Source organism: Bombina bombina, chromosome 5 (assembly GCF_027579735.1).
Source record: "Bombina bombina isolate aBomBom1 chromosome 5, aBomBom1.pri, whole genome shotgun sequence".
NCBI lineage: Eukaryota > Metazoa > Chordata > Amphibia > Anura > Bombinatoridae > Bombina > Bombina bombina.
In genome coordinates, this window is record NC_069503.1 from 681,362,411 (window position 1) to 681,386,367 (window position 23,957).

At 37.6% G+C, this 23,957-nt stretch overlaps 1 protein-coding gene across 1 annotated transcript in view; it reads left to right on the top strand.

Moving 5' to 3' along the window:
* Nucleotides 1-23,957, top strand: part of LOC128660691 (ovalbumin-related protein X-like) — a 58,181-nt gene that overhangs the window by 20,984 nt on the left and 13,240 nt on the right. Inside the window, exons 5-7 of the mRNA XM_053714646.1 lie at nucleotides 34-145; nucleotides 5,005-5,147; nucleotides 18,920-19,075. Coding sequence (XP_053570621.1) covers nucleotides 34-145; nucleotides 5,005-5,147; nucleotides 18,920-19,075 — 411 coding nt within the window. The remainder of the gene's footprint in view (nucleotides 1-33; nucleotides 146-5,004; nucleotides 5,148-18,919; nucleotides 19,076-23,957) is intronic.

Consider the following 23,957-nt stretch of genomic DNA (forward strand, 5'->3'; position numbering starts at 1 on the left):
GTCAATTAATCATTTAATCATTCATTCATATAGGAGTACTTAGTATGTGCTAAACAGCTGTATGATGCAGAGCTGGAATCTGTGGATTTTAAAAAGGATGAGACCCGGAAAAAGATAAATTCATGGGTTGAAAATCAAACTCAAGGTATACACTTGATGCAATGCTCTAAGAATAACACATTTTCTTATACAATTCTTATTTGTTCCATCATTTGCCATGTATGTGAAATTAAATGCATTACAATACCATTAAAGGGATACTAACCCCACATTTTTTCTTTCATTATTCAGATAGCGCATGCAATTTTAAGCAACTTTCTAATTTACTCCTATTATCAATTTTTCTTTGTTCTCATGTTATCTTGATTTGAAAAAGCAGTAATAAAAGATTAGGAACCGGCCCATTTTTAGTTCAGCACCTTGGTAGAGCTTGCTGATTGGTTTGCTACATTTAGCCACAAATCAGCAAGTGCTTCCCAGGTGCTGAACAAAAAATAGTCAGGCTCTAAAGCTTACAGTACTGCTTTTTCAAATCAAGATAGCATGAGAACAAAGAAAAATTGATAATAGGAGTAAATTAGAAAGGTGCTTAAAATCTCATGCTCTATCTGAATCATGAAAGAAAAAAAAATGGGTTTAGTATCCCATTAACACAAATATTACTATCTGTATAATACTAATAATCACAAAAATAATCATAATAATAATAATTCAGTTTATCTAATAATGGGACATTTTTCAAGAGCTGGGTTAAGGATTCCAATGTCCTTAAAGGGACACTGAACCCAATTTTTTTCTTTCGTGATTCAGATGCAATTTTAAGAAACTCTTTAATTTACTCCAATTATCAATTTTTCTTCGTTCTCTTGCTATCTTTATTTAAAAACGAAGGCATCTAAGCTTTTTTATTAGTTCAGAACTCTGGACAGCACTTTTTTATTGGTGGATGAATTTATCCCCCAATCAGCAAGAACAATCCAGGTTGTTCACCAACAATGGGCCGGAGTCTAAACTTACATTCTTGCATTTCAAATAAAGATACCAAGAGAATGAAAAAAATTTGATAATAGGAGTAAATTATAAAGTTGCTTAAAAGTTCATGCACTATCTGAATCACAAAAGAAAAAATGTGGGTTCAACGTCCTTTTAAGTGACGATAAATCAGAGTTGACTTACTCCAGCAACTACTAATCCTATTTATTTACTGCTTGACTCCAAACTAAAAACCTTACTACTTTGAAGTTTGTAAGAAGCATCAGACACTTAAGTAACTTCCACACTAGTTAACAAGCTGACCCAACCAACCAATCCTCTACCTGCCACTGGTCTGTTTCACTGGTTGAACTTCAAAGGGATATAAAACCCAAATTTTTGCTTTCATGATTGAGATAGAGCATGCAATTTTAAGCATCATTTTTAATTTACTCCTATTATCAATTTTGATTTGTTCTCTTGGTATCTTTATTTGAAAATGCAGGAATGGAAGCCTTGGAGCCGGCCCATTATTGGTTCAGCACCTGGGTAGCACTTGCTGATTTGGGGCTACATTTAGCCACCAATCAGCAAGCAATACCCAGGTGCTGAGCCAAAATTAGCTGGCTCCTAAGCTTACATTCCTGTTTTTCAATTAAAGACACCAAGAGAACGAAAAAAATTGATAATAGGAGTAAATTAGAAAGTTGCTTAAAATAGTATGCTCTATCTGAATCATGAAAGAAAAAAAATGGGCTTCAAACCCTTTTAATATGCAATTGACTAATTTCTCTCTTAAAAAAAAAAAAGGACATTAAACAAATGAGGAAATATTTCATAATTATCTATTACTGCACTAGAGAGAATGCAAACAACTGGAAATTTTATATCAAAATTGAAAAAAAGACCAATACATTTTGAAGATCCAAATGTGTACTTATCTATAATTGTACATTCCAAATATTTTTTTTTCCTGTGTCGGAATATTCACTCAATCCTAACATTGTATTTTCTTTTACCCTTGAATGTTTGCAAGGTTATTTTCTGTGACTTAAATTCTAACGGCGAGATTACAAGTTTTTGTCGGTAATGGTGTGCGGTGCTAATTATTATTATTATTATTATCATTTATTTGTATAGCGCTGCCAAATTCCGTAGCACTGGGTACAATGATAGGGGTATACAATGACAAAGATTTTGGATACAATACAAAACATAACAAGACTAAACAAATCTAGCACAGGAGGAAGAGGGCCCTGCTCCAGAGAGCTCACAGTCTATAGCTTTAGGGTGCAGAGACATAAGGTTGGGGTAGCTTGTTACATCAGTTGTATTTGCAGCAGTGAGTCAGGCAGTTCATGTACATGTATTAGCTTGGTTCGGATGCAGGATGGAGGAGAGATGGTAAGCCTCTCTGAATATTTGGGTTTTCAAGGATCGTCTGAAGCTATACAAGGTTGGAGACAGTCTGATGGAGCGAGGTAGAGAGTTCCAGAGGACAGGAGCAGCACATGCGAAGTCTTGGAGGCGGGAGTGGGATGTAGAGATAACAGGAGTGTAGAGATGTAGGTCAGAGGTTGATTGAAGAGGACGGGATGGGAAGTATTTCACGATGAGAGAGGAAATATAGTTGGGAGTTAGACTGTTGAGTGCTTTGTAGGTTAGGGCTAATACTTTAAATTGTATTCTGGAGTGTATGGGGAGCCAGTGTAGAGACTGACAGAGCGGAGCAGCTGATGTAGATTGTCGACTTAGGTGGATAAGTCTAGTAGAAGCATTCATAATAGATTGGAGGGAGGAGAGGCAGTGTTTTGGAAGGCCAATTAAGAGTAGATTGCAATAATCAATGCGTGACAGGATGAGGGAATGAATAAGTATTTTTGTAGTTTTTTGAGTAAGGAAGGGACGAATTCTGGAAATGTTGCGTAGGTGTGAACGGCAGGATTTGGTAAGCATTTGTATATGTGGGTTGAATGTGAGTTCTGAGTCTAGTGTGACCCCAAGGCAACGGACCTGGGATGAGGTGTTGAGAATAGAGTCTCCAACCATCAGAGAAATGTCAGGTGTCGTATGTCTCGAAGAGGGGGGAATAAGAAACAGCTCAGTTTTGGACAGATTGAGTTGGAGGTAGTGTGAAGACATCCAAGAGAAAATTGCAGAGAGGCAGTCAGAAATCTGGTTGAGTAAAGAGGGAGAGATATCAGGAGAGGAAAGATAGATTTGGGTATCATCAGCATATAGGTGGTACTGGAATCCAAAAGGGGCTATAAGTTTTCCAAGGCAGGATGTATAAAGAGAGAAAAGCAAGGGACCCAAGACAGAGCCTTGCGGTACTCCAACTGAGAGAGGCATAGGATCACAAGATATGTTGTTAAAGGAAACTGAAAACGAGCGGTTTGAAAGATATGATGCAAACCAGGAGAGGGCTGTGTCTTGGATGCCAAATGAGTGTAGTATTTTTAGTAGGAGATGGTCAACTGTATCAAAAGCTGCGGACAGGTAAAGAAGAATTAGTAAGAAGTAATGGCCTTTTGCTTTAGCTGATAACAGGTCATTTGTTACTTTAGCAAGAGCGGTTTCTGTTGAGTGTTTAGGGCGGAAACCAGATTGTAGTGGATGAAGTAAGGCGTTAGTTGTGAGAAATTGAGTTAGCCGATTATAGACTACTCGTTCCAATAATTTTGAAGCAAAGGGAAGTAAGGAGACCGGTCGATAGTTAGAAGGTGTGGAGGGGTCAAGCGAGGGCTTTTTTAGGATTGGTATGATTGATGCATACTTGAAAGTGTCAGGAAATGTGCCAGCAGTGAGAGATTGGTTAAAGAGATGAGTTAGGGTAGGGGTTAGTGAAGCAGAGAGAGAGGGAATAAGTCGTGAAGGAATAGGGTCAAGTGGGCAGGTTGTGAGATGAGCCGAGGATAGGAGTGCAGAAACTTCTTCCTCTGTTACAGGAGGGAAATAGCATAGATTTTTGTTAATAGAAGGGGTGGGTAGGATTGCTGGGTTTGCGGGGTGCGAGGTGCAGATCTCTTTTTTAATGGTGTCAATTTTATTTTTTAAGTGATCAGCAATAATTTGAGCAGTGAGGTTGGTAGTGGGCGGGGGGGCAGGCGGACATAGAAGGGAGTTAAAGGTTGAGAAAAGTTTTCTGGGGTTGGATGCGTGAGGTGACACAAGGGAGGAGAAATAGACTTGTTTTGCCAGGCTGAGCGCAGAGTTGTAGGACTTAAGGGTGAATTTATAATGTTGGAAATCAGCAAAGGTGCGTTATTTCCTCCACTGCCGTTCAGCGGACCGTGAGTATCGCTGAAGATATCTGGTCTGTTTAGTGTGCCACGGTTGCCGTCGAGTGATTGATGTACGTCGAAGAGTGGAGGGTGCAGTTTTGTCAAGTGTTGATTTTAGTGCCGAATTATACTGTAGAGTCACGAGGTTTGGACAAGAGAGGGATGAAATGTCCGAGAGCAGAGGACTCAGTTGAGTGGAAAAGTCTGTGAGATCCAAGTCATTTAAATTCCTGTGAGGTAGCAGTTTTTTGGGGGCTTTCAAAGATGTAGCAGGTAGAGTGAGAGAGAAAGTTAATAGATGGTGGTCAGAGAGAGGAAAGGGGAAGTTAAGGGAGTTGGAAACAGCACAGAGATTTGTGAAGACCAGGTCTATGGAGTTGCCTTCACAATGTGATGGAGACGTTGTCCACTGGGACAGGCCTAAAGATGTGGTAAGGGATAGTAGTTTAGAGGCAGCAGGCATGTTAGGCTTATCAAGGGGTATGTTGAAGTCCCCTAATATGAGAGAAGGGACATTAGAAGAGAGAAAATGTGGAAGCCAGGCTTCAAAGTGGTCCAGAAATTGTGATGCGTTAAAAAGCAGTGTTGGGACCCCTCAACGCTGCTTTTTAAGGCTAACGCAAGACTCGTAATCTAGGCGTAAGTTTTTTATATAATGTATAGTAATTATTTGTAACTGCTGTATACCAATGATGTATGGGGTGAAGGCGTAGTTAAAATAAATTATTATGTATATTTTTGAATGTAGGCAAAATCACGGATCTATTTCCTGAAAATTCAATTGAGCCCGATACTTCCCTAATCCTGGTGAATGCAATCTATTTTAAAGGAAAATGGAGTAAGCAATTTAAGGAAGAAGATACAAATGAAGCTCCATTCTATGTAACAGAGGTAAACTAATAAACAAACAAGTTGAAAATATAAATTACTCTATCCACAGAGGAGACCGGAGCACAGGTAACGGAGCAGGATTGAAAAATATGATTTTTATGAAAATAATGCAAATTGGACAATAATTTTGCCATCAATATATATGTAATATTATAATGTATATAAAGTAATCTCATTTATGTGAATTTGCCATCACTTTTAGCAGCTTAATAAATGGGGCCTTTATCTTGTTCTTTTTTTTACATACTTTACAACTTTTTAAATGAATTTAAATTATTTTATTCAATCTTTATCTACATTCAGAGAATTTCATTTTTTTTAATCATTTAGGGCTAGATTGCAAGTGGAGAGCTATTGTTTGTGCATGAGTGATATCAGCTTTTTTCAGTATTTTGCAACCGTTGGCAATAGCGCGCATATTACAAGTTGAAAGTAAACGTGTTCCCTCGAGCACAATCATGATTTACGCTCATCGGATTAGTGCAACTTGAAAGCTAGCATAAAGTTGCATTAAACACAACATAAATAGACTTAAAAGTACAATTGCATTCATTTAAACAATCTGCTAAAAATGACTTAAAAAAAGTTAAGGGCTCAAAGATATATGGTATACAGCATTTGACAAAAAAAGGGCAGCAAAGGGTTTTACATACAGTATATATGCATACATATACATGTCTAAATATATGTGTGTGTGTGTATATATATATATATATATATATATATATATACATATACATATAAATTTATCACATAAAATCCAGAGTCAGGTGCACACTGACTGATAGCCTCAATACCAGGTTGAAGAGAGTATATAAATATCAAAAGAGAGTCTTCTGCACTCGCTGGGTTTAACAAATGCAGTGGCAATTTATTGTATGTTTCAAGGTAGCCACCCCTTCCTCAGACAACCAAAAATGTGTACAAGTGCAAAGAAATACACTCAATAGATCCCTCCCACCAATAGGGTTGCCACCTTTCTTGGAAGAAAATACCGGCCATGCAAATTAACATAAATTTGCATAAATAATTAAACAGCATAACTCAAAAACTAAAGCTGATAGGACTGATTTTAAATGCTTATTTGTTTATAAGTGGTATTCATCACACTCAGAAGAAGTTTCACTTTGACAGGGGCTTTATTTCAATATTTATTCTTTATTTTCTACATTGACATGAACCTTAAAAATACCGGCCATGTCAGTAAAATACCGTCTGGGTGGCAACCCTACCCACCACATGCCGGGTCAGCCACCTGGACAGCAATATATCACATTCATCAACAAAAACATTTGCAATGACTACAACAAAGTAAAAATATGTCATAATAAGTATAAAATGCACTGTGTGTCATGTGATGTAAAGAAGTCATCCTGGTAGAACATCATAACATTTATACAAATAAGAATATAACATATTCTAGACAATAAAAAACAGAGTGAAAATCAATTAAAATACCTTCCGGATCTGCAGCCTAAAGTTTTCAGTTGTTGCGCTTGTATTGTTGGCGAAGACACCATCCCGGACTGCTCCCATTTATGCGGGAGATGTAACCAACTACCGATTATTTACTCCTACTACCAACAGATTTCTGTTATGATATAGAAAAAAAGAAAAGCAATCCTATTTTCGTAAACAAAACAAACATTTATTCAAACCATTAAAATGATAACACACAAGCAGAGGTGCTTAAACGGTCTTACTCGTTTCAGCGAAAGCCAAAATGATAGACCTAAATAGATATAGGTTAGTGCTGTTTAAAACGAACACCTCAATAGGTTATTGGTTAGTGTTAACACCCCACTTTTAACCCTTAACAAGCTCTTTCCACACAGATATAATGTTCAATTGTGTTAACATTGATATGTATAAACATTCATATCGGATTAGGGTAAAAAAGCAGCATTAAGAGGTTCTGACCGCTAGTATTAAGAGTCTTGAAGGTTTAGGGTCACCGCACACATTTTTGGCCTTACTGCAAAACGACTTACGTAAACTTCGTAAAGTCTTTTTTCTATGGGACTTCCATAGCGCCGGTATTACGAGTCTGTCCTGGGAGGCCAAAAAGTGAGGGGTACACCCTACCCTGTCAAGAGTCCTACCAGTAGTTATGAGTTGTACACTACAACGCCGTAGCATAAAACTCATAACTAAAGTGCTAAAAAGTACACTAACACCCCTAAACCGAGGCCCTCCTGCATTGCAAACACTATAATAACATTTTTAACCCCTAATCTGCCGCTACGGACACCGCCGCCACCTACATTATATTTATGAACCCCTAATCTGCTGCCCCCAACATCGCCGACACCTGCATTATATTTATTAACTGAGGGAAGAATAATGGATGCAGGCACTTAGGTTAAGTAATAAAAATAAAATGTACCTTTTATTGTACAATTAAAACAAGAGAGGTTCCCAAACAGAGGGCAGGCATAATTAGAAACAGTCTGACGCATTTCACGCACTCTAGTGGTGCTTATTCATAGACTAGAGTATAGGGATGCACATAGTACATTTATACCCTTAATTGTAAATAAATTAACCCTTGCAGTCCCAAACGGAGCAATAACAAGAGGAATTTTTTTTATATAAAAAACAATAGATTTTAAAAACAAATGGCTAGATTTAGAGTTTTGCGGCCAAAGGGGTGCTTTAGCTACACGTGTTTTTTCCCCCTGCACCTTTTAAATAACGCTGGTATTGAGAGTTCTCTGAAGGGCTGCGTTAGGCTCCAAAAAGGGAACGTACAGGCATATTTACCGCCACTTCAACTCTCAATACCAGCGTTGCTTATGGTAGCGGCTAGCTTGAAAAACGTGCGCGTGCACAATTCCCCCATAAGAAACAATGGGGCAGTTTGGGCTGAAAAAAAAACCTAACACCTGCAAAAAAGCAGCGTTCAGCTCCTAACACCCCGAGTCTAAACACCCCTAACCTTACACTTATTAACCCCTAATCTGCCGCCCCCGCTATCGCTGACCCCTGCATATTATTATTAACCCCTAATCTGCCGCTCCGGACACCGCCGCAACCTACATTATCCCTATGTACCCCTAATCTGCTGCCCACAACATCGCTGACCCCTATATTATATTTATTAACCCCTAATCTGTCCCCCCCAATGTCGCTGCTACCTTACCTACACTTATTAACCCCTAATCTGCCGACCGGACCACGCCGCCACTATAATAAATGTATTAACCCCTAAACCGCCTCACTCCCGCCTCGCAAACCCTATAATAAATTGTATTTACCCCTAATTATTAACCCCTAATCTGCCCTCCCTAACATCTGCGACACCTAACTTCAAGTATTAACCCCTAATCTGCCGACCAGACCTCGCCGCTACTCTAATAAATGTATTAACCCCTAAAGCTAAGTCTAACCCTAACCTTAACACCCCCTAAGTTAAATATAATTTTATTCTAACGAAATAAATTAAATCTTATTAAAAAAAATTAGGGTAGGGCATTTTTTTATTTTGGGGGACTTTGTTATTTTTTTAGGGGGCTTAGAGTAGGTGTAATTAGTTTAAAATTCTTGTAATTTTTTTTATTTTTTGTAATTTAGTGGGGGGTTTTTGTAGTTTAGCTTAGTTGATTTAATTGTAGGTAATTGTAGGTAGTTTAGTTAATGAATTTATTGATAGTGTAGTATTAGGTTTAATTATAACTTAGGTTAGGATTAGCTATTAAATAGTAAATAACTATTTAACCCCTTTATGACAAGGCCATTTTTCAATTTCTTTCCCTGAAGGACCATGGCTATTTTTAAATTTCTGCAGTGTTTGTGTTTAGCTGTAATTTTCATTTTACTCATTTACTGTACCCATACATATTATATACCGTTTTTCTCGCCATTAAATGGACTTTCTAAAGATACCATTATTTTTATCATATCTTATCATTTACTTTAAAAAAATGATAAAATATGAGGAAAAAATGGAAAAAAACACACTTTTTCTAACTTTGACCCCCACAATCTGTTACACATCTAAAACCACCAAAAAACACCCATGCTAAATAGTTTCTAAATTTTGTCCCCCAACCTCCCTGATCCCCCCCCCCCAAACAGCTCTCTACCCTCCAACTCTCACTTACTGGGAGCCATCTTGGGTACTGGCAGCTGTCTGCCAGTACCTAGGTTTGCAAATAAAAATGTATTTTTTTTATTTTTTATTTTTTTTCCCCTTTTTTCTGTAGTGTAGCTTTCCCCCACCCCCACAGACCAATCCCCCACCGCTCCTAGATCCCTTGGATTTACTTTTACTAGGGATTTTATCCCCCCTTACGGTTACGTTTTTTCTGTAGTGAAGCGGTTCCCACCCGCTCCCTCCCCGTGCACGTGCCCGCCGCCCCCCGTGCACGCGCACGCACTGGTGCGCGCTCCCGACAACCCCGCCCGCGATCCCGCCCCCCTCTGTCTTCAGCCTTTCATCGATGGCCGCCCACCCGCCTCCCACTTCAGCTCCCACCCACCAACGATTGCGGCCATCGATGCCGAGGCATCACTGCAATAACTGTAAAGCGGCTGGAAGCGATCAGGATCGCTTCCAGCCGCTTTAATCCCCAAAGTCATACAGGGTACGTCACTGGTCTTTTAAGACCAGGTTGTGTGCGACGTACCCTGTTAATAGCTATTGTACCTGGTTAAAATAAATACAAAGTTGCCTGTAAAATAAATATAAATCCTAAAATAGCAATGTAATTATTATATTGTAGCTATATTAGGGTTTATTTTACAGGTAACTATTTAGCTTTAAATAGGATTAATTTTTTTAATAAGATTTAATTTATTTTGTTAGAATAAAATTATATTTAACTTAGGGGGGTGTTAAAGTTAGGGTTAGACTTAGCTTTAGGGGTTAATACATTTATTAGAGTAGCAGCGAGGTCCGGTCGGCAGATTAGGGGTTAATACTTGAAGTTAGGTGTCGCAGATGTTAGGGAGGGCAGATTAGGGGTTAATAAAATTTATTATAGGGTTTGCAAGGCGGGAGTGAGGCGGTTTAGGGGTTAATACATTTATTATAGTGGCAGCGAGGTCCGGTCGACAGATTAGGGGTTAATAAGTGTAGGTAAGGTAGCGGCAACATTGGGTGTGGCAGATTAGGGGTTAATAAATATTATGTAGGTGTCGGCGATGTTAGGGGCAGCAGATTAGGGGTACATAGGGATAATGTAGGTGGCGGAGGTGTCCGGTCGGCAGATTAGGGGTTAAAAAAAATGTATTAGAGTGGCGGCGATGTGGGGGGCCTCGGTTTAGGGGTACATAGGTAGTTTATGGGTGTTAGTGTATTTTAGAGCACAGTAGTTAAGAGATTTATAAACCGGCGTTAGCCCATAAAGCTCTTAACTCCTGACTTTTTTCTGCTGCTGGAGTCTTGTCGGTAGAGGGTCTACCACTCACTTCAGCCAAGACTCTAAATACCGGCGTTGGGAAGATCCCATTGAAAAGATAGGATACGCAATTAGCGTAAGGGGATCTGCGGTATGGAAAAGTCGCTGCTGGAAAGTGAGCGTTAGACCCTTTCCTGGCTGACTCTAAATACCAGCGGGCGGTAAAAAGCAGCGTTAGGACCCCTTAATGCTGGTTTTGACGGCTAACGCAGAACTCTAAATCTAGGCGAAAGAAAGGTGGAGGATGGAATATACCAACATCTTAGTATTCAATTGTAAGTGTTAAATGATGAACAAACTCCACTTGATAAAACTTTTTAGGAAAAGTTTTAACACTAAGGCTAAAACCCTAATCTATTAACCCCTAATCTGCCACCGCCAATGTCGCCGCAACCTACCTACACTTATTAAACCCTAATCTGCCGCCCCCAGCATCGCCGCCACTATAATAAACATATTAACCCCTAAATCTAAGTCTAACCCTAACCCTAACACCCCCTAACTTAAATATAATTAAAGTAAATCTAAATAAAATTACTATAATTAACTAAATTATTCCTATTTAAAAATAAATACTTACCTATAAAATAAACCCTAAGCTAGCTACAATATAACTAATAGATACATTGGCCTCTAGTTATCAACCTCCATAATTTGCTTGCATTCGCCGGCCCAATACGCCCGCCTAAGCTCACCTCACATCGCCGCCGCGGACCTGAATACGCTCGCCAAAGTTATTAAAAAAGCTGTCAAAAAGCTGCGCACCAAGTACAGGGCAATGAGCAGCGGACTGTGATAGTTATCACACATCGATCTCGCTGCTCTTCGGCTTTTCTACAGCTTTATTAATACCCCTGTCACTAAGCACTCACACTATACTATACTGTTCTACCTCCTATACAAGCGCCCCCGGAGCCCCCCGCAACTAAATAAAGTTATTACCCCCTAAACCTCCGCTCCTAGACCCCGACCCTGCAACTAAATAAAGTTATTACCCCCTAAACCTCCGCTCCTAGACTCCGCCGCAACTATAATAAATGTATTAACCCCTAAACCGCCGCTCCCGGACCCTGCAGCAACCTACATTATACCTATTAACCCCTATCCTGCCCCCCCTATACCGCCGCCACCCATAATAAATTTATTAACCCCTATCCTGCGGATCCCGGACCTCACCGCCACCTATATTAAACTTATTAACCCCTAATCTGACCCCCCTACACGTCGCCACTTATAATAAATTTATTAACCCCTAATCTGCCCCCCTACACCGCCACCACCTATATTAAATTAATTAACCCCTATCTTGCCCCCCTATACCGCCGCAACCTATAATAAAATTATTAACCCCTAAACCTAAGTCTAACCCTAACCCTAACTTAAATATTAATTAATTAAATAAATCTAAATAAAATTACCATTATTAACTAAATTAATCCTATTTAAAACTAAAAACTTACCTTTAAAATAAACCCTAATATAGCTACAATATAAGTAATAATTATATTGTAGCTATTTTAGGATTTATTTTTATTTTACAGGCAAATTTCAATTTATTTTAACTAAGTACAATAGCTATTAAATAGTTATTAACTATTTAATAGCTACCTAGTTAAAATAAAGACAAATTTACCTGTAAAATAAAACTAACCTAAGTTACAATTACACCTAACACTACACTATCATTAAATTAATTATTCCTATCTAAAACTAAATACTTACCTGTAAAATAAACCCTAATATAGCTACAATGTAATTAATAATTACATTGTAGCTATTTTAGCATTTAAATTTATTTTACAGGTAACTTTGTATTTATTTTAACTAGGTACAATAGTTATTAAATAGTTATTAACTATTTAATAACTACCTAGCTAAAAGAAATACAAATTTACCTGTAAAATAAATCCTAACCTAAGTTACAATTAAACCTAACACTACACTATCATTAAATAAATTAAATTAATTAACTACAAATACCTACAATTAAATACAATTAAATAAACTAACTAAAGTACAAAAAATAAAAAAAAATAAGTTACAAAAAATAAAAAAATAAAAATTACAAAAAATAAAAGAATTTACAAGATTTTTAAGCTTATTACACCTAATCTAAGCCCCCTAATAAAATAACAAAGCCCCCAAAATAAAAATATACCATACCTTATTCTAAATTACAAAAGTTAACAGCTCTATTACCAGCCCTTAAAAGGGCCTTTTGCGGGGCATGCCCCAAAGTAATCAGCTCTTTTGCATGTAAAAAAAATACAACCCCCCCAACATTAAAACCCACCACCCACATACCCCTACTCTAACCCACCCAAACCCCCCTTAAAAACACCTAACACTAACCCCCCTGAAGATCTCCCTACCTTGAGTAGTCTTCAGCCAGCCGGCCACCGATGGAACAGAAGAGGACATCCGGAGCGTCCAAAGTCATCATCCAAAGGGGGCTGAAGAGGTCTTCCATCCGATAGAAGTTTTCATCCATGCGGCGTCTTCAATCTTCATCCATCCGGAGCGGAGCGGAGACTTCTTCAAACGAGCCAACGCGGAGCCATCCTCTTCCAGCGACTCCTACCCGACAAATGGATATTCCTTTAAGTGATGTCATCCAAGATGGAGTCCCTCAAATTCCGATTGGCTGATAGGATTCTATCAGCCAATCGGAATTAAGGTAGGAAAAATCTGATTGGCTGATGCAATCAGCCAATCAGATTGAAGTTCAATCCGATTGGCTGATCCAATCAGCCAATCAGATTGAGCTTGCATTCTATTGGCTGTTCCAATCAGCCAATAGAATGCAAGCTCAATCTGATTGGGTGATTGCATCAGCCAATCAGATTTTTCCTACCTTAATTCCGATTGGCTGATAGAATCCTATCAGCCAATCGGAATTCGAGGGACACCATCTTGGATGACGTCACTTAAAGGAATATCCATTCGTCGTGTAGGCGTCGTTTGAAGAGGAAGGCTCTGCGTCGGCTCGTTTGAAGAAGGCTCCGCTCCAGTTGGATGAAGATTGAAGATGCCGCATGGATGAAGACTTCTATCGGATGGAAGACCTCTTCAGCGCCCCTTGGATGATGACTTCAGCCGCTCCGGATGTCATCTTCTGTTCCATCGGTGGCCGGCTGGCTGAAGACAACTCAAGGTAGGGAGATCTTAGTTTTTTTTAAGGGGGGTTTGGGTGGGTTAGAGTAGGGGTATGTGGGTGGTGGGTTTTAATGTTGGGGGTTGTATTTTTTTTACACGCAAAAGAGCTGATTACTTTCGGGCATGCCCCGCAAAAGGCCCTTTTAAGGGCTGGTAATAGAGCTGTTAACTTTTGTAATTTAGAATAGGGTAGGGCATTTTTTTATTTTGGGGGGCTTTGTTATTTTATCAGGAGGCTTAGATTAGGTGTAATTAGCTTAAAAATCTTGTAATAATTTTTTATTTTTTTAACTTATTTTTTTTATTTTTTGTAACAGGTTTTTTTGTTTTTTGTACTTTAGTTAGTTTATTTAATTCTATTTAATTGTAGGTATTTGTAGTTAATTAATTTAATTTATTTAATGATAGTGTAGTGTTTAATTGTTACTTAGGTTAGGATTTATTTTACAGGTAAATTTGTATTTCTTTTATCTAGGTAGTTATTAAATAGTTAATAACTATTTAATAACTATTGTACCTAGTTAAAATAAATACAAAGTTACCTGTAAAATAAATTTAAATGCTAAAATAGCTACAATGTAATTATTAATTACATTGTAGCTATATTAGGGCTTATTTTACAGGTAAGTATTTAGTTTTAAATAGGAATAATTTATTTAATGATAGTGTAGTGTTAGGTGTAATTGTAACTTAGGTTAGTTTTTATTTTACATGTAAATTTGTTTTTATTTTAACTAGGTATCTATTAAATAGTTAATAACTATTTAATAGCTATTCTACCTAGTTAAAATAAATACAAACTTGCCTGTAAAATAAAAATAAATCCTAAAATAGCTACAATATAATTATTAGTTAGATTGTAGCTATATTAGGGTTTATTTTAAAGGTAAGTATTTCGTTTTAAATAGGATTAATTTAGTTAATAAGAATAATATTTATTAGATGTATTTAATTAATATTTAAGTAATGGGGGTGTTAGGGTTAGGGTTAGACTTAGGTTTAGGGGTTAATAAATTTATTATAGTGGCAGCGGTGTAGGGGGGCAGGATAGGGGTTAATAAATTTATTATAGGTGGCGGCAGTGCAGGGGGGGCAGGATATGGGTTAATAGGTATTATGTAGGTGGTGGCGGGGCCCGGGAGCGGTGGTTTAGGGGTTAATATAATTAGTATAGTTGCGGCGGGGTCCGGGAGCGGCGGATTAGGGATTAATAAGTTTATTAGAGTGGCGGTGGGCTCCGGGAGCGGCGGTTAAGGGGTTACCATGTTTAATATAAGTGGCGGCGGTGTAGGGGGGCAGATTAGGGGTGTTTAGACTAGGGGTACATGTTAGGGTGTTAGGTGCAGATGTTTCCCATAGGAATCAATGGGATGTCGGGCAGCAGCGAACATGAGCTTTCGCTATGGTCAGACTCCCATTGATTCCTATGGGATCCGCCACCTCCAGGGCGGCAGATTGAAAACCAGGTACGCTGGGCCGGAAAAGTGCCGAGCCTACCTGCTAGTTTTTTGATAACTCCCAAAAGTAGTCAGATTGTGCCAAACTTGCGTTCGGAACATCTGGAGTGACGTAAGAATCGATCTGTGTCGGACTGAGTCCAGTGGATCCTTGCTTACGTCACTATATTCTACTCTTGCCAGGCTGTAGTGCTTGATAACTACAGCAAATCAGCCTCGCCACAAATACGCTGCAGAATTCAAGCATATTTGAGGTTGATGGCTTGATAACTAGAGGCCATTGTATCTATCTTAGGGTTTATTTTGATTTTACAGGCAAGTTTGTATTTATTTTAACTAGATAGAATAGTTAGTAAATAGTTATTAACTATTTACTAACTACCTAGCTAAAATAAATAAAAAATTACCTGTAAAATAAAACCTAGCCTAAGTTACACTAACACCTAACACTACACTATAATTAAATAAATTAACTAAATTAAATACAATTACCTAAATTAAATTAAATTAGCTAAAGTACAAAAAAAATCAAACACTAAATTACAGAAAATAATAAACAAATTACAGATATTTAAACTAATTACACCAAATCTAATAGCCCTATCAAAATAAAAAAGCCCCCCCCCCAAAAAAAAAACCCTAGCCTAAACTACCAATAGCCCTTAAAAGGGCCTTTTGCGGGGCATTGCCCCAAAGTAATCAGCTTTTTTACCTGAAAAAAATACAAACAACCCCCCCAACAGTAAAACCCACCACCCACACAACCAGCCCCCCAAATAAAATAATATCTAAAAAAACCTAAGCTTCCCATTGCCCTGAAAAGGGCATTTGGATGGGCATTGCCCTTAAAAGGGCAGTTAGCTCTTTTGCAGGCCCAAAGTCCCTAACCTAAAAATAAAACCCACCCAATAAACCCTTAAAAAAACCTAACACTAACCCCCTGAAGATCGACTTACCGGGAGAAGTCTTCATCTAAGCCGGGCCGAAGTCCTTAACAAAGCCAGGAGAAGTCTTTATCCAAGCCGGGCGAAGTGGTCCTTCAGACGGGCAGAAGTCTTCATCCACATGGCATCTTCTATCTTCATCCATCCTGCGCGAAGCGGGTTCATCTTCAAGACATCTGACGCAGAGCATCCTCTTCATCCGACGACTAAAGTTGAATTAAGGTACCTTTAAGTGACGTCATCCAAGATGGCATCCCTTAGATTCTGATTGGCTGATAGAATTCTATCAGCCAATCGGAATTAAGGTAGAAAAAATCTTATTGGCTGATGCAATCAGCCAATAGGATTAAAGTTCAATCCTATTGGCTGATCTAATCAGCCAATAGGATTGAGCTCGCATTCTATTGTTTTAATCAAAATCTAAGGGACGCCATATTGGATGACGTCACTTAAAGGTACCTTCATTCTGTGTTAGTCATCGGATGAAGAGGATGTTCCGCGTTGGATGTCTACAAGATGGACCCGCTCCGCACCGGATGGATGAAGATAGAAGATGCCGTCTGGATGAAGACTTTTGCCCGTCTGGAGGACCACTTCGCCTGGCTTGGATGAAGACTTCTCTCGGCTTTGTTGAGGACTTTGGAACAGCTTGGATGAAGACTTCTCCCGGTAAAACGATCTTCAGGGGGTTAGAGTTAGGTTTTTTTAAGGGTGTATTGGGTGAGTTTTATTTTAAAGGTTAGGGACTTTGGGCCATCCAAATGCCTTTTTCAGGGCAATGGGGAGCTTAGTTTTTTTTTAGATAGTAATTTATTTGGGGGGTTGGTTGTGTGGGTGGTGGGTTTTACTGTTGGGGGGGGTTGTTTGTATTTTGTTTTAAAGTAAAAGAGTTGATTACTTTGGGACAATGCCCCGCAAAAGGCCCTTTAAATGCCCCCTTTTAGGCTAGGTTTTTTTTATTTTGGGGGGGCTTTTTATTTTGATAGGGCTATTAGATTAGGTGTAATTAGTTTAAATATCTGTAATTTGTTTATTATTTTCTGTGATTTAGTGGTTTTTTTTGTACTTTAGCTAATTTAATTTAATTTAGGTAATTGTATTTAATTTAGTTAATTTATTTAACTATAGTGTAGTGTTAGGTGTTAGTGTAACTTAGGTTAGGTTTTATTTTACAGGTAAATTTGTATTTATTTTAGCTGGATAGTTATTAAATAGTTAACTATTTAATAACTATTCTACCTAGTTAAAATAAATACAAACTTGCCTGTAAAATAAAAATAAAGCCTAAGCTAGATACAATGTAACTATTAGTTATATTGTAGCTAGCTTAGGGTTTATTTTATAGGTAAGTATTTAGTTTTAAATAAGAATAATTTAGTTAACTATAGTAATTTTATTTAGATTTATTGTAATTATATTTAAGTTAGGGGGTGTTAGGGTTAGGGTTAGACTTAGATTTAGGGGTTAATATGTTTATTATAGTGGCAGTGACGTTGGGGGCGGCATATTAGGGGTTAATAAGTGTAGGTAGGTTGCGGCGACATTGGGGGCAGCAGATTAGGGGTTAATAAATATAATGTAGGCGTCAGCAATGTTGGGGGTGGCAGATTAGGGGTTAATAAGTGTAAGATTAGGGGTGTTTAGACTCGGGTTCATGTTAGGGTGTTAGGTGTAAACATAAATTTTATTTCCCCATAGGAATCAATGGGGCTGCGTTACTGAGTTTTACGCTGCTTTTTTGCAGGTGTTAGACTTTTTTTTAGCCGGCTCTCCCCATTGATTCCTATGGGGAAATCGTGCACCAGCACGTTACACCAGCTCACCGCTGACTTAAGCAGCGCTGGTATTGAAGTGAGATTTGGAGCAAAATTTTGCTCTACGCTCACTTCTTGTCTTTTAACGCCGGGTTTAGAAAAACTCGTAATACCAGGGCTGCATGTAAGTGAGCAGTGAGAGAAAGCTGCTTGTTAGCAAAACTCGTAATCTAGGTCAAGGTTTGTAAGTAGAAAAAGCAATACTTCGAAGTAAGATCAGTATTATGTATACATAATTTACATAATATATACACAATGAGTACCTAGAACATATGGAAAGAAAGTATGTATTAAGAAATATTGCATAGTAATCCTGGCTCTATAATTGGTCACGATTATATTCTCGATGTCCTGATCCAGAGAGGATCTGTGTTGTACCAAATACCTTCCACTTCCTAATAATAGAATTCACTGTGCTAATATATGCTTTGATAAAGCCTTAGCTATTTTTTTGTATCCCTCTCCTGACTTGCGCCTGTCCACAACTTTATCCCAGAGATCTTTTGACAGTGCCTTGCCACCCATAGTTGATTGTTTGCTTTAGTTGCACTACCAGGGACTGAGATGCTCCAGTAAAGCTCTTTTTCTGCTGAGCTAATCAATATGCCCACAGCTGATTACAGTTGAAGGTCAAATGGCTTTGCGTGTGCCATTGAGAAAGCGATTAGCTACACCTGATTGAGTTTACAAGTTATTTTAGGAGGGGGTGATCCTTTTTGCAACTCAGTGATTCTGTTTTTTAATTGTCTTTATTTTTGCCTGACACATTGGTGTTATATCTTTCACATGTTATAAGTTGCACTGAGTAAATACAACTGGATAGACAAAAACTGTGGCTGTCTTTATTTCAGGCTGCAAAGCAACAAAATGTGATTATTTTCAAGGGGGGGGGTGATGCTTTTCAATACCCACTGTATATATAAAGGCAACGGTTATTTATGAAAGATATTGACCACATTCCATATTTTATTAATACATTAAAGCTTTCTTTATTTTTAGAAAAATTTCAAACCAGTTCAAATGATGACCCAAAAAGAAGATTTTAAAATTGGAATTATAGAAAATTTGAATGCCAAAGTAATTGAGTTACCATATGGAAAGGGTGACATGAGCCTGTTCATCCTTTTACCAGATGAAATTTCTGGACTGAAAAAGGTAAGTGACCATATAGACTTTAAAATACCATGTGATTTATTAACACTTGCTACAAATGTATTCTTTAAGTGTTGTCCTTCTTAAATAAATACTAAACTCACTATTGTTTAAAGGGACATAAAGCCCATTTTTTTTCTTTCATGCTTCAGATAGAGCGTGCAATTTTAAACAATTTTCTAATTTACTTCTGTTATCTAATTTGCTTCATTCTCTTGATATTCTTTGCTGAAAAGCATATCTAGATAGGCTCAGTAGCTGCTGATTGGGTGCTGCACATAGATGCCTTGGGTGATTGGTTCACACATGTACATTGCTATTTCTTCAACAAAGTATATCTAAAGAATGAAGCAAATTAGATAATAGAATTATATTGGAATGTTGTTTAAAATTGTATTCTCTACCTGAATCATGAAAGAAAATTTTTGGGTTTAGTGTCCCTTTAAAAAATATTTTGTTAAAGAATTTCCTAAAGTACTGTCTGACTATGGAAGATGAATTTGCAAAACTGAAAGGATTTTTAGCCCCTGGCCAGCATTTACCTCCCCAATCCACTGTGATGCCACATATCTATGGCAGTTTTTTTCCTGCTATACAGCAGGCAGTACCAACCCCTCCATTTCTTTGGCTAGTTGGCAGGCTTTTAGAATTGACAATCCTGCTAAATAAAATTATTTTATTCAATTATTTTTTTTTTAAAGTTGGCGCTTAGGGTTCTTTAAAAAGGTTTGGCTACATTAACGTCAAATTAATTAACTGTAATAAAGATTTGCCACTTGTGTTTAAAGCTTCTAAAGTGTGTTTTTATATTATTTGACTCACACATTAAGGGTTTAGATTATAAGTGGAGCTCTAAATTATTGCATGCACGCATATGGGCAAATTTGCCCATTTGCGGGTTCTCAATAATTAATCAGCCTTTACAAGTGGCGAGCTTGCGGTAGCAATTAGCACTTATAAAATTAACCAGAGGTCAGACCTCTGGTTAATTTGATAAATATGCCCCAAATGCCCCCCAAATACTTTCTAGTGTATTTTATTAAAAAATAAAGATAGCAGCATCTTTATTTTTTTTAATAATATTACTGCACTAGGCAGTATTTTGGGGTTAAAGTTGGTGAGAGTGGTGTTTTTAAAAAAAAAAAAAAAACGGCACTGAAAACTACCTTTACATAATGGTTTAAGGGAACTGTGTTTTTAGTCAATATATAAGTATATACTTATATTAATATATATTTATGTGTTAATATGTGTATATACTCATATTAACACATAAATATATATGTATATTAGCATATACACATTTATTTACATTTGCTGCCATTGTTGCGCTACTTACCCCCTTTGCTGGCGCTAAAGTTACCTATGGATGCGCTCTTGTGTGAGTTCGCGTTCACATTGCTCTGAACTTGTAATACCAGCGCACATTAGCGAGCGCTGGTATTACACAGTGGGACACAAATATCGCTTTCATTTAAGAGATATTTAGCGCTCCACTTGCAATCTTTCCCTAAAATAACAAGTTACAAAATTATTAAACTTAAAATGCAGTTATATTCATTTTGGTAATTTATTTTGCTAAATTGTTTTCTTAAAATATCATAATATATATAAGCTAATATTAAATGATGTCACAGAGTGCCATCACAAACATGCAGAATGGCTCTCCATCCTTTCATTATTTTATACAATATATATAAAAGTGATTTGCTTTGCTAACAATCACTAGATTTGTTTTCCATTTTTATCATATCTGATTTTACAAAACATTTTTGTATAAGTTTAAATGTTTGTGATTTTTTTCATTTTTTAACCAATTTAATTTATTGTGTAGGTAATTATTATCCAATTAATTATAAAAATATTTGATTTCACCAACCTATTGTGTTGTATCAGGTCCTTTTACTGTAAAAAAAAGTGAGAAAGATGACTGGGCAAGAACCCAACCAGTAGTGACATGATTGATAGACACCCGTATGGTTGCTAAAGAATATTATTATAAAGATATCATGTTCTAAATCTTATTGAACATCTCTCCGCCTATCTTCCCAATGTTTCATTAGTTGGCATTCTTACCATTTAAGGGCTAGATTACGCGTGGAGCGCAAACGTTTGAGCGCGTGTGGAGCGCAAACGTTTGAGTGCGAGCGATGTCTGGTTTTCGCTTTCTTTTGCGCTCAGATTAAATTGCACTGGTATTACAAGTTAAAAGTGACCAAGATCAATTGAGTGCAGATGAAGTTAACGCTCGTCGGGTTAGTGCGACCTTAGAACTCTGGTTAACTGTTTCGTGAAACAAAAAAAAGTAACAAAACACATAAAAAATACATTACAAAGTACACTTACACTCATAATAACACCATCTAATAAAAATTATTTAAAAAATATATTGCACAAAAAAGTTATAAGCACTCAAAGATATGAGATCTCAGGTGTGAAAAGGCTTTAACATAGACATACATATACTTCTCTAAAGATGTATATATAAATATCTATATATGTGTACATATGTATTTATGTATTTATATGTGTATATATGTATTTACAGACATATATACACATATAAACACATAAATACATATGTACACATATTTAGAAGTGCATTAGAGCCCTTTGCAGTAAAGTAAAATGTAAAACATATTTATGCAATACATCAATACTATAATTGCGTTTGTAATGTCCATCGGCAGTTGTGCACGCATCCTCAATGGAATGTTGGCAGAGTGAGGCCAAAAGAATTCCAGCCACCACAATGCCATTTTCGGAATCCACCGGGATGCAGCGAAGGCAAACGGAGCATTACAAAAGCAAAAACTAACCACCCGCATCAAGTATTAAAAAAACAACAATCGCCCGCACTAAGTTTTAATAAAAAAAAAAAAAAAATTATTAACCCCTAAACCGCCATCCACCACCAACGCAGTCAACTAATTTAATTATTAACTCCTACACCGCCAACCCTTCAAAGCAAATACAATTATTAACCCCTAAATCTATCAACCCTAACACTGCAAACTACTAACTAAATCTATTAACTCCTAAACCGCCATCCACCACTAACGCAGTAATCTAATCTTAACTATTAACTCCTACTCCGCCAATCCCACAACGCACATAAATAAATGAAATATTAAATCCCCTCACCTAACAACCCTTAAATTAACCCCTTAATTTCTTAAAATAATAAACAACTACATTACTTGCAAAATAAAAAAATCTAAGTTGACAAAAAAAGCTACGATTACAAAAAATAAAAAAGGCTAACATTACAGAAAATAAAAAACCAAATTCCCCCAAAATAAAAACATCCCCTAATCTAATGCTAAACTACCAATAGCCCTCATAAGGGCTTTTTGTAGGGCATTGCCCTAAGTTAAACAGCTCTTTTAAGAATTAAACATACTAAGATCCCCTAACAGTAAAACCCCCACCCACCAAACCCCCCAAAATAAAAAACTAACACTAAAAAAAAACCTAAACTACCCATTGCCCTGAAAAAGGCATTTGTATGGTCAAAAGGGCATTTAGCTCTTTGGCACTGCCCTTAAAATGGAATTTAGCTCTTTTGCAAAGTGCCCAAAAAAACCTAAGTTAAAAAAAAAAAAAAAAACATAAAAATAAAAAAAAAGCCTAATACCAAAGCCCCAAATAGACACTCACAGGTCCTGAAGTCCGGCGGAGAAAAACTTCTTCCATACGGGTCCATCATCTTCATCCACAGAGAAGGCAGCATGAAGCAGAGATGCGGAGTGGTGTTTCTAGATGTGGCGATCCTCGGAGGCCGAGATGGTCCTTGGCCGCGGTCCCCGGTGGTGGTGCTCCTTGGCGGCGTGGAGATTCCTCTTCATGCGATCCTCCACCGCACACTGAAGATTAAATCCAAGGTACCCTATATTTATTGGGGTACCTTGAAATTCCTATTGGCTGACATTTTCACATTAGCCAATAGGATGAGAGCAAGTGAAATCTTATTGGCTGGTTAAGAGTCAATAGGATTTCACTTGCTATCATCCTATTGGCTGATGTGAAAATGTCAGCCAATAGGAATGCATGGTGTACTTTGGATTTAATCTTCAGTGTGCGGCGGATGATCGCATGAAGAGGAGCCTCCACACCGCCGAGGATCACCACCGCCAAGGACCATCACCTCCAAGGATCAAGATAGAAGATGTCGTCTGGATGAAGATTGAAGAGGCCGCTGGATAAAGACTTCTCGCCCCTTGGATGAGGACTTTGCAGCCGGGATGAAGAATGAAAAGGCCGCCTGAATGAAGACTTCTGCGGCCTGGATGAGGACTTCTCCGCCGGGATGAAGATCGTTCAAGCAGGACTTCGAAAACTGTAAGTGGAGCATCGAGGATTAGTGTTAGGTTTTTTTAAAGGCTTTTTTTGGGTGGGTTTTATTTTTAGATTAGGGTTTAGGCATGTAAAATAAAACCTAACCTGCTTTACACTAAAACCTAACATTACAAAAAATAACAAACACTCAGCTAGATCTGTGCTAGTCTGTGCGTTCGTCTTTTGACGCTGAAAATTTGGTATTTTCAGCGTCAAAACAGCAACGCAGCCATTACAAGTCTTGTCGGTATAGGTGTACCACAAGCCTTTTAGCCTGTAACGCAATGTTTCGTACCGCACTCTAAAAAATTACTTTTTTTAATGGGATTTTAATAGCGCTGCCATTGCAAGTTTTGCGTTCTGGCTGAAAAAACAGCGTTACGTTCTAAAATAACAAGATCTGTACCGCCATCTAAAAGCAGTAGTTATGAATTTTACGCTGCAAATCTGTAACATAAAACTCATAACTAAACTGCTACAAACTACACTAAACACCCATAAACTACCTATTAACCCCTAAACCAAGGCCTTCCCTCCTTGCAAATAC